The sequence below is a fragment of the Tiliqua scincoides genome, chromosome 2 (genome assembly GCF_035046505.1).
Source record: "Tiliqua scincoides isolate rTilSci1 chromosome 2, rTilSci1.hap2, whole genome shotgun sequence".
Classification (NCBI taxonomy): domain Eukaryota; kingdom Metazoa; phylum Chordata; class Lepidosauria; order Squamata; family Scincidae; genus Tiliqua; species Tiliqua scincoides.
Genome location: NC_089822.1, coordinates 154,027,484 through 154,039,498, shown reverse-complemented (window position 1 = coordinate 154,039,498; position 12,015 = coordinate 154,027,484). Strand labels below are relative to the sequence as shown.

General features: G+C 41.8%; 1 protein-coding gene across 3 annotated transcripts in view; it reads left to right on the top strand.

Annotated features, from left to right (window-relative positions):
* The window catches only part of ABCC3 (ATP binding cassette subfamily C member 3), an 81,851-nt gene that overhangs the window by 68,749 nt on the left and 1,087 nt on the right, over positions 1-12,015 (top strand). For all 3 annotated transcript variants that reach the window (XM_066613638.1, XM_066613637.1, XM_066613636.1), the window contains 6 exons: positions 33-159; positions 2,109-2,210; positions 3,695-3,841; positions 4,941-5,099; positions 6,831-6,997; positions 10,354-10,548. In XM_066613638.1, coding sequence (XP_066469735.1) covers positions 33-159; positions 2,109-2,210; positions 3,695-3,841; positions 4,941-5,099; positions 6,831-6,997; positions 10,354-10,548 — 897 coding nt within the window. The remainder of the gene's footprint in view (positions 1-32; positions 160-2,108; positions 2,211-3,694; positions 3,842-4,940; positions 5,100-6,830; positions 6,998-10,353; positions 10,549-12,015) is intronic.

Genomic DNA, 12,015 nt, shown 5'->3' with positions numbered 1-12,015 from the left:
TAATTACTTCTCTGTGTCTTCTCATTCAATAGGTGGCTGGGAGTTAGAATTGAATTTGTGGGGAACTGTGTCGTCTTTTTTGCAGCCCTCTTTGCTGTGTTGGGCAGGCACCACTTGAGTCCCGGCCTGGTCGGACTTTCTGTGTCCTATGCATTGCAGGTATGTAGAGCAAGTTCCAAAAGATTCCTCATAAATAGTGGAACTGAAGTATTTTTATTGTGATTTCTTCATTAGTATTTGTGTTTTAATTGCAATCTGCTGCAGCATTTCTGCCCGTGTGGGAGGAGAAAAGAGGAAACGGGAGAGGCTGGATGAAAAATGAGGGAAAGATATAAAGAGCAGTATGAAAGGGGATGAAGGGCAACACAGTGTCAATTCAAATTTTTTTAAATTCAATTTATTATACAGTCGCAGCACAAATCACATAACAATTCGTAAATTCTTAAAACCTTGCATCAAACAACAGTTCTTTATAATTATAAAATCTCACAAAAAGCACACACCATTTATTATCTTGTACAGACAATACACAAAATTGAGTTTATAAAAATGTTAGAATCCTTGTTGAATTTGTATGATTTTTTTGGCGGATTTTACAGGCAGCTGCAAAAAAACTTGCACTAAGAATCGTAATCTATGGTTTAACTTCTACAAAGAACACAACACAGTATCGATTTTACCTTTGAATCATTTTCATCATCTAGTTTGTCAAATTTGGGGCAGACTGAAAAACAAACTAGCACTAGCTCTGTTTTCAAAGACAGTAATACCTTTTCTAATACTGTTTTCCTTTTGCTGCTCAATCAGCTCACTCAGGCCTTCTTTTCTCTCCCATGTTCACTGGAATCATTTCACATAGTTCTGGAGAGTGTACATGTATGAAGCAACCACATACATAGGTGGAAGTTTTTTTCTTCCTGTTGGCAGGACATCCTCACCCACACAGGATTGTACAGTGGAAAGTGGTGTTACAGTATGAAGGATTTTACAGTGGCAGTGGTTGAAAACCTACGTGCCTCCAGGCCCAGGGTCCAAGCCTTTGTTCTCTTGTCCTGTTTCTTTTGAAAAGAAACTGCACTAAGGTTTTAAATTGCTCTGAATAAAGTATTTCTACAGAAAGGTGTTCTGCTAAGAGAAACATTCTTTTGGTAGCCAACTTAAACAATCTATCAGGGATTTAACTACTCTTACTCTAGCTTTCTGTGATGTCCATTTCCAGAAAGGAGCCAAATCATCAGTTTTACCAAGAGCATGGTGAGTCCTATTGGGACTTGAACCTTAAAGCAATCACAGGGTTTCATTTAAAAAAGTGTACTGCTCAAGCTCAGTTGGAAGTTACTCCCTTGGATAGGTGAAATTGCTTTGTTAAATTCCTCCAATTGCACTGTAGCATCTAGTCAGATCAGAGGATTCAAATGCTGTCTCCCAGCTTTAAAAGCTATGAATGTTGATTTGGAAGGGAGAGGAGCATTGATTGAATTTGAAACCCAGGTAACAATGGGATCATTTTAAAACTGCCACTGTGATGAATTTTATCACCATGCATTTATATTATATGTCATGTAAGAAGTAATCACACTCTTGATGTTTTGTAATAAGTCCTTAGAAAATCTCAGGAAAACTGAAAATGTTGCAGTTTACTGGGTGTTTGCACCTTTGTGATCTTTCTAGGGATCTGCAATAATGTTAGGTGATGGTATGCTGGGCCTATCCAAATGCTGCAGTGGTAAGCAGGGGTTCATGTCAGGATTTAGGCATTTTGTGTTTTTTTTCTCCATGACTTACCTTCTTGAAAATTAACCTTTCAACAGAAGGGAGATAGAAGAGGCATTAAAGGGAGGAAGGGAGGGAAAATATGAAAGTTACTCAGATGAATACGTAAGGTGTCTGAGTTCCACATTTCCTCTATAAAGCCTCACATGTTTATGTGGAGATCATGATAAGTCATAACATTTAGTCTTCAGTCCTGGGCCTCAAGATGCTTTGTAGAGAACGCTTTTAAATATTGCAGTGAGCACAGAGGTGGTGGCAATCTGTGGATGTTTGGTAGCTATGCTCTTTTTTTTCATTCTCAAAATGGCTGACATTATAGCTTCCTCCTTGCATAGGTGACAATGTCTCTGAACTGGATGGTTCGAATGACATCTGACCTGGAAAGCAATATTGTGGCTGTAGAAAGAGTGAAGGAGTATGCAGAAACTGAAACAGAGGTCAGTTTATAATTGCCTGTGCAGGAAATTTTTCCTTTGGGAAGCTCGAGTTGTTAAGTGTATTTGTTCTCGCACATGAGGCTTAAATAAGATTGTCATGCAAGATTGGTTAAAATACACCTTGTGATTTTAAAGGAGTCCATTCTGCATTCCGCTCTGCATGACTGAAGAGCCCTAAAGTGTGCTGTAGCCTTGGAATCATGTGTGTTGGCTCTCTTGTCATGCAGCAGCTGTGAAGTAGATAAGACTGTGTGTCTGCCTTGATAAGGAGCATGCAAGCTTTCAGGCTGTGTGCAACTCTTCAAGGAGAAAGCAAATGTGGCTGCTGCTCAGCTCGAGAAAGAGCCAAGTTAGCATTTTATTTTTGTCACTTTTGGTAGATCATTTTTTTCTGATAGGGTGCAGGTGTGTTTCAGTACTGGAAATCTGGGGCATGATCCAGCCAAAGTTAGTTTACTTGTGACATTTTTATCCTTCATCCAAATTGCTCAAGAAAGCATACATGGTTCTCTCCTACCCACTGAATCCTCCAACAACCTGATGAAGTAGGTTGAGTGTAGGTTACTAGACCAAGGTCACTCAGTAAGCTTCATGGCTGAGTGAGAGTTTCTTACTGGTTCTACACCCCAATCCTAACCAGCTTTCCAGTGCTGAAGCAGCCTCGAGGTAAGGGAACAAATACAGCACGTGCCTCATTGGCACAGCTGCATTGGTGCTGGAAACTTGGTTAGGATTGGGCTGCCAGTCTAACATTCTTAATCAGTATGCCATGGCTCTTGCCAGTGAACCTTTTAAAGCCCACTTGATTTCAGTGGGGAGCAGTGAGCTTTGGCTGGATTGCACCCCTTGCAATGAAGCAATTGCCTATCTGAAATTATAAAAACATTTGCAATCAAACTTTATCTAAATAATGGTTATATTTCATTCTGTCTGAAGCAAGATATGCAACTTGAAAGCTTGCATTTTCCTTTACCACAGGAAACTGATAACTATAAAGGACATCATGCTACTTATTTTGTGCTCCTGATATCATTCACTGTTAACTCATTCGGTGTTAAGTGAGAATGAGCCTCTCAGTAGTTCGTCAGTTTGTGTTTTTTTTATATATGCTGATCTAAGTCTGATCTGGTTGTCAGAAGGGATACTGGTGCCTCTCTCACCATTGTATAATTAGGCACAAGCAGCGTTAAATTTAAAAGTAGAGCGACACATATTCTATATGTGTAGAATGTCATCCTAGTGGCGGCCATGTGTGCGTAAACTGAAATGGAGTTTGTCCATTTCACTTCAAATGATTCAGCAAACAAGCCATGTAAATAAAAAGTGTGTGTTGATCTTTAGGCAGAAGATTTATTCAGCTATTCTTGAACTCTTTAAAAACTGTTTATATAATATACCACTTTGATAACTGATAAATACTGAATTTGATCAAGTATCAATTCAGTATTTATAATTCTCTCTCTCTTCCCCCCCCCCCCACCCAGGCTCCTTGGATCATTGAAGACAATAGACCATCAGAAGACTGGCCTACCCAGGGTGAAGTGGAATTTGTAAACTATTCCGTAAGGTATAGGAAAGGCTTGGACTTGGTACTGAAAGATATCAGCCTGAATGTAAAAGGTGGAGAAAAGGTATGATCACAGCATAGCTACGGTCATGAACAGTCAGATTGTATTTGCAGAAACCTAAGTTTGCATGTCAGAATTTCAACTTCTCAATTATATCTCTCGATTGACTTCTGCAGGGGTGTAGATTCTGCTTTCACCAATTTTCATGGTATATGTGATGGTAGCTGTAGAAATTCTAACTGGGAGGTATGAAGGGCCCAACATAAAGCTCTGACCCTTGGGAACCCAAAAGGTCTTCGTGGTGTTGTGCTACTGCTCTACAGGATAGTAGTGGTTTGTGAATTAGACCTGGAAGATCGAGCAGTGAAGTACCTAGGGGAGTCCATGGGTACCAGTAACCCCAGGCAGCATGGCTGGGGGGAGCACCACCACCACCCTGGTTGTGCTGCCCTGAGGGCTGCCCACACCTGCTCCCTCCCCCCAGAGGCGTTCTGAGGGCTAGAGCGTACACACGCAGCATTCCCAGCCCTCAGGTGGCCTTCTAAGACCTCTGGAGGGCCTTTAGACATCACTTTCAGTTTTTGACCAAAGACTGGAAGTGATGTTTTAAGGCTGTCTGGAGGCCTTAGAAGGGGGCGCAGCTCCAGGCTTGCCCCTGGGTGCCACAGTGGCCAGGACCGCCACTTAGATCCAGGTCCAAATCCCCACTCAGTCAAGAAGCTTCTTGGGTGACCTTGGGCCAGTCACTCTGTCTCAGCCTCACCTTTCTCAAAGTGTTGTTGTGAGGATAAAAAGAGGGAAGCAACAATGTACACCACACTGAACTCCAAGGAGGAAATGCAGTATAAACTTACGTTAAACTGGAAGGGAGCAGCTGTTCTTATCCTTTCCCACCATAGCATCCCTTCCATTGGCTATTGCTATTGTCTATGTATGTGTTTAGCCTGTGAGCCCCTTTGGGACGAGGAACCATTATCTTACTTGTTTTGCTAAGTAAAGCACTTTGAAAGCCTCTTATTGAAGAGCAATATATAATATTTTGAAGTTTAGTTTTCCCAAGTCTTAGGTTTGAGAGTGCAAAAAATCTCTCTCCTCTAATAGAGCCAGTACCTGCATTTGAAGTTTCACTGACCGCTGCTCCTAATTTTCCAAATGTATTTAGATTGGAATTGTTGGAAGAACAGGAGCTGGCAAGTCCTCCATGACCCTCTGCCTCTTCAGGATTCTAGAAGCTGCTGAGGGGGAAATCAGGATTGATGGGCAAAGAATTTCCGAGCTTGGCCTTCATGACTTGCGATCCAAGCTGACTATCATCCCTCAAGTAAGTCAACCTGTGACATCAGGAAGGCACAGAACTTTGAATACCCAACATTACCATTCACAGTATTAACCAAAGCATAAAGTAAAACACTTGCAAGGTAGGTCAGGCTATGTATTTAGGATTGAAATGTTGCAAGATCTTATAACAGTGGCTTGTTGCCTTGGAGCAGGTATAAGATGGACGCTGAATTTAAATGAGTTGTATGAGCTAGATGCTAGTCTTATTTGTACCTTAACAAGGCATGTCAAATCAAGCAATTTTTCATGTCTTTTGTTCTGTACAGTTCCTAAATACACTTCACAGAATGGGGAGCTTTAATCTTTTGTTGCAGCTAGTTTGTCTTTCTGAGCTAATGTATCCTGTCCTGAAAGAAGATGGTGCATGACACGATTCAGAATCCAAGCACACCATCCACCCCAAAACTCTTTTTGTTATAAACTATTCTATCACTAGTGCTACTATATTCCGATCCCCATGGATTGTGGGGGGCATCCTTGCTTCTGTGAGAATAAGTGTATATATTTTCAGAGCAGGCAGCTTCTTTGGCAACAAGAAGCAACACTTAAAGAGAAAATAGTAACTCCATTGCAGATTTTAACTCCACAAAATGGTCAGGAATGGGGAGGAAAGTTTGTGGCAATTATCAGAGCTATAGCTGTGCACCATGAAATTGATTTTTGAATTTAGAGACAGACAAGGCCCTCAAACGCCTGTCTTGGTAATAAGCTGAGCTGTTTCCCAAAATTTTGAGAAATCACATGGCCTGTTTGCTCAAACACAAATTGTAAGAAACTGGGTTACAGAAGTTCCAGGTATGTAATGACAATAAGGCCCAAACCCTAACCAGTTTCCCAGTACTGGGATAGCTGTGCCAGTGGGGCGTGTGCTGCATCCTGCAGTTGGGTGGCAGTCGTGGAGACCTCCTCAGAGTAAGGGAATGTTTGTTTCCTTACCAGAGAACTGCAATACCCTTATGTTGGTGCTGGAAAGTGGGTTTGGATTGTGCCCTAAATTGGTTATGTACTGTGGTGAATGATGACATAGTGACTAACATCCTAGGCTAGTGATTCCCTGGTCACGGCACCCTTCTTTCATGGTACCCTGCCATGCCAGCATTGCACCATGGGAGGATAAGATTGGCCACCAGCAATCTTACAAGATCTCATGCAAGACCTCTGCCTGGCCAAGCTGGCAGCGCCCAGGACAGCCAAGAAGAAGAGGCCACTGGGGACATCCCGTGGTGTCCCTGCAAGTTCACCCTGGTGCACATTTTGGGAACCACTGTCCTAGGCTTCCACTCCAGAAAGCCATGGGATTTGAGTCCCACCTGGATGACTACCCTCCTGCCCACCCAGCTGGAAATGGTTCATAGGACTGAAACCAAACATGGCATGGTAGTGGATACAGCATCACTTCCTGGTGTAGTTCAGAAATGTCAGTGCTTTTAACTGTACAAACAAGTTGGAAATTACTCAGGAGTTCCAAGTATCCTGGTAAACTCTTGAACCTTCAACAAGCTGCCATATGCCAAATGTCATAATAAGACAAGACAGAGGGTGATGGGATGCAAAATTTGCAGTTACCTTGAGTTTACCTGCCTTGGCTTGAAGAAAGATTTAACCCTTAACTGAATTTTAATGTAATGGCCTTAAAGTCTGAATATTCCTGCATTCCTCAGTGACTTAAAAAAAAAATAAGTGTGTTCTAACAGAATTGTGTTTTTTTGTCAAGGACCCTGTTCTTTTTTCTGGAACACTCCGGATGAATTTGGATCCATTTAATAAATATTCAGAGGAAGAAACATGGAAAGCTCTTGAGCTGTCCCATTTGAAGAGGTTTGTCAGCAGTCAGCCAGCTATGCTGGAATTTGAATGCTCAGAAGGAGGAGAAAATCTTAGGTAATTATACCCCCTCCTCAAATAGAATATCAACTAGAAGCCTATGTGCAAAAGAGTTGACTGGTTTGTTCAAATCAATTTGGGGAAATTGTCCCTACCCAAAACTTTTTGGACCTCATTGGCCCCTTAGGTTTGCTAAATGACAATTCCATAGTTGTCACAGCTATCAGAATTCCTCTCCTAAGCTCAGGGCCACAGTCCCAATATGGTAAACTACCTCAGTTCCAGGCGTAAGCAGCCATGGAGACAAATGAATTAATTAGGAGTGTCAAAATCCTGGATGCATCTGCTTCAGGTGAATGAATGTCTTGAGGAGAGGACAGCTGCTTGCATTTTTTGGAGAAGGCACACAAGGGCAGCATAGCAGCTTATCAACTGGGATGATAACACCATAATCAAGAGTCTTCTGATCTCTCTCAGCTGGTCAGGATATAGATACTGTTGTAAAGGGAAAGAAATATCCTGGTGAACTTTTGAACCTTTAATGAGCTGCTATATTTCTGATGGTATAATGAGACAAGACAGAGTGGGAAGAGAAGCAAAATTTGCCATTACCTTGAGTTGACCTGCCTTGGCTTGAAGAAAGATTTTATCTTTAACTGAATTTTAATGTAATGGCCCAGGAGGCCAAGAGATATAAGGTGTAAAGCAGCCTTTCTTTCACCCTGAGAGCTATGATCAAGTCCTCCTTGAGTCCGTTTTTCTCTAAGGAAGAAAAGTTCATTTCTCCCACATTCCAGGGCCAGTCTTAGGGCAATTTGGCCAAGTTGGACCCCGCATTTGGAGGGGCCCCACACTGAGATGGTGAGTGGAGCACCTGCAGCCTCAACTGGTACCTCGCTCTGTAGCTGATGCTCCGGCATGGAACCTTCCATGCTGAAGCATCACAAGGAGAGTGCAGTGAGCAAAGCACTGCCACTGAATGGTCCACCCACCCACCCTGGTCTGATTGGTTTGAAATCAGACCCCAGAAGCAGTTGGAGATGATGCTACTGAGTATCTTGGGGTTGGGGGGGTCTACGGGAGTGGGAGGCACCACAAAAATGTTTTGCATTGGGCCCCATAGCTCCTAAGGCCAGCTCTACCAAATTCCTTTTGACTCTTCACATCCATGGAAATATAATGTTTATGTGAGGCTTTGTTTTTATCTACCCTCCATCCAGTGGCATAGCTAGCAATGGTCAACAAGCTTTGGGGGGCAACAAGCTGGGCTTTACACTAGTGGCCAAAACTGTGAAAACCTTGATATGTACAAATAATACCACCATTATATATGATTGGAAAGGTAATTTAATGCTGAATGCAATGAAACATACCACATTGGAATATATGTAAAGGTGCAACCTGTACATGGATTTCTCATATGCAGATTTGACTCAACACGAATGGCCCCTGCAAATGAGAAGGAATCTGCTGATCCCTGGTAAAGGGGAAAAATGCATCCCTTTAAAATCATAGTTTAAAAATGCTTTTCTTACTGTTGTAGAAAGACAGCCATGCAAGCCATTACAGGTGTAACCTAATTATCCACAGATTTTTCACCAGTGGAAAAATCCAGATTTTTCTATCTCAGTGTGATGAGAAGGGCTGAGAAGGCCCTTTAAATTAGAGGGGAAAGTAATTTAACAATAGCATCATTAATGGGAGAGGACAGCCAGCTGAGAATCCATCAATTATCCTCTCTCCAGGCAGCTTCAGCTTCACTACAACACAGCAACCCCTCCCTTCCCCCTGAGCACGTGAAGGAAAGATAATCACTTTGCATTGGTGAAGGGAGGGGTCACTGGCCAGGAGTGAAGCCTTTCTAAGTGCCTGGAGAGAGACGGATTTATGGATTATCTGCTTAATAACTCTGTCTTATATCACAAAGGCAAGCAAGGCTGTTTTTAAATCACTGAGCAAAGGGACATTGATTTTTAAATGGATTTGCTTTAATGTGATTTTTGCCATCCACGTGAGTTCTGGGAATGGAACCCTTGCAAAATGGACTCAGCCTGTATTCTATCAAAAATTATGGCCAGTTAACCAGAAAACGTTTTTCTTGGGAAAACTTTGGTATGTATGAATAATACCATCACATTATATATCATTGGAAAGGTAATTTAATGCTGAATGCAACGAAATAAACCCTGCTGGAATATCTGTATTCTATTAAAAGTTATGGCCAATTAACCAGGAAACTTTTTATTTATTTACTTAATAAATTAAATTTGATTTTGTCATGGGGGGGAGGCTACAAAATCTTCTTTGACCCAGGGTAGCAGACGCCTTAGCTGTGCCGCTGCCCCTTTTTTTAGTTTTTTAAAAGTCTGATCACTTTTGGAAGTGATGTCACTTCCGGGCATCATTTTGCACTTGGCACCAGGCTACACTTTCATTAGCTACACCACTGCTTCCATTTTCCCACTGTTGGCCACGTACAATAGATGGCACTTTGGAGTGAAGACGCATTTAATTCACCCACATTGTATATGAGACATGATTGGCAGGCACTTTTCTCCATTACTAGAATATAGGTATTCTTACAGTGCAACTCATGTGAGTAGAGGAAGGAGGAGACTTGCCCATCAATTGCAGAGAGCTTCTGAATACTTGTGAGCAGCAATATTTTCCATATGCTGAAGCTCTGTAAGTTACCATCTTTCCTGTCTCTTCCTATAAGCTAAACAACACCTCTAGCCGCTAAGCTCCTCTCACCTCCTTCTGAGTGTGCCATTTTCACAGGGCAAATGCATATGGAATGCATTTCTGTAGTGCATTGTTTCTGTACATTACGTGATGATCATGTGCACCCTGGAGGTCCTCCTAGAATTGGACTCAGTGGCAGTATCCATGGTGCTGGTCCCATCACAAATGTTTTCTCACTTCATGACCAACTTCTACAATGTATAATTGTATTTCTATAATGTATTTGTCAAAGTTGCATTTAAAATATTTTTTTAAATCTATCATTAAGGCCCTAACTGAAAGTTGCAGGAGATGCATGGCTACTCTCCACCTGCAACACACCTCACACATCTCACATTAATGTTCAGGAAAAAAAATTGTGTGGCACTTTCACATGTGGCACTACCATGAGTGGTAGCTCATGGGCTACCACTTCTGTGAAGCAGACAAGCACTGGCATGTCATCCTACTGGAGAATCATGGGGGAGGATTGCAGATCAGTGACTGCTGCTATGAACCCCTCATAACATTAAGTGAGGACCTGTGCCATTCAGTAGGAGGGGAGGGGAAGGGGCAGCCAAAACTTAGCGTTTTGACACCCCTCTAGCTACGCTACTGGTGCCATTCAGAGGGATTATTTTTTGAATGCAATAACATCCATTGACTGAAAATCTTAATTTGCTTTCTAGTGTTGGCCAAAGGCAGCTTGTTTGCCTGGCCAGAGCTCTCCTCCGTAAAACAAGGATTCTGATTTTGGATGAAGCTACTGCAGCTATTGACCTGGAGACAGACGATCTAATTCAGATGACAATAAGAACACAATTTGAAGACTGTACTGTGCTAACAATAGCACATAGGCTAAATACTATTATGGATTATACAAGGTATGACATTCCTATGGCAAAGACATACACTGAACTTCATTGATTTTCCTCCCCAGTGGAGTTTGTGTAGTAGGACTCTTATCCCATACCTGACTTATTTCTTGGCCCTCTCAAAATAGAAAAGAGATTATGTAATGAACCTAATTGTAGAGCATATAATTAAGCCCCCTATCAAGTCTGTAAAGAGGCTTAAATCTTTGATCCTGTTTTGAACATGTGTCTTTAAAGGCCAAATATTTATGTTGGATGCCAAGTCCATTGGCAAACTGAGATGCCTTATGTCATCCAATGAAGAAAATGAAATTTCAGATGTTTGCATCTGCTTCTTTTCCTGAGACACCTCTGGTGCAGATTGTACCATATTCTCAGTGTAATAGTACACTGATTGGTGGATTAGTCACCAGTGCTTCACTTCCTGGTTTTATTGCAAGGCCTTACTTAACTCAATTCTCTGTGATGTTCCACACAACGTTTAAACAAATACTGTGAGGAAAATGGCTAACATTCCTGTGAATAGACATGCTGGCTAGGAAGATTCCCCTTTGTTTCAAGTGTCAAGTTGGAATCTGGGCAACAGATTTACTTATGAGCAAATACCTCAATTCATAAGTAATTCTGCTGCCACTCTTTATAGGTGTGCTGTTGCACCAGCCATCAGCCACAAAATATTTGCAGAGGGAGAGGGCAGCTTGTGTTTCTGCAAGAAAGGAGTTGGGTTTTGCAAATACATGTCTTTGTTTGGTTCAGAAGCCATTTACCACAAAGTACTAGATCAAATCAACTCCCCAACAGTGGAGTTAACCACAGTTGGGGTACAGCAGAGCAAAAGCTATAGCTAGCCAGCAAATACATAGCAGTGGGACAGCCCAGAGACTAATCCACTCAGAGGAACAGCAACAATGTTCTTTAACTGTAACTGAATCAATCAGCTAAAAATTTAACCAAGTACAGAGTGATCCTCTTTAAAATCACTGTAGAGAGCACTAGAATTCTGCAGCCTGAAATTGTTCCAATATGTATTTCACAGGTCAAGCTTATTTGGCAATCCCATCTGCCAAAAAATCACTATGGCTACTATTGTTTATGATACATTTTAATCTGCAGAATGCTCTTCAATCTTTTCTGCTTGCTCTTGCATCTTTGTGAGGCAACCGCTATTCTGGTTATATGGGTACAGAGTGGGGAGAGGCTCTAGCTTAGTGGGTAGAGCATTTGCTTTGCATGCAAAAGGTCACAGGATCATTCCCTGGAATCTATAATTAGGGCTGGGACCCTTATCTGAAACCCTGGAGAGCCACTGCCAGTCTGACTTACCTACAGGGACAAATGGTCTGACTAGGCATAAAGTAGCTTCATGTGTGTGCCTGCATGAACATTTGAAAGATTTTTACATAGAAAGCTAGAAATCTGGGGCAGAGTTAAAATAAAAACTGTTTTACTACAGTACAAATATGCCACAGAGCAATT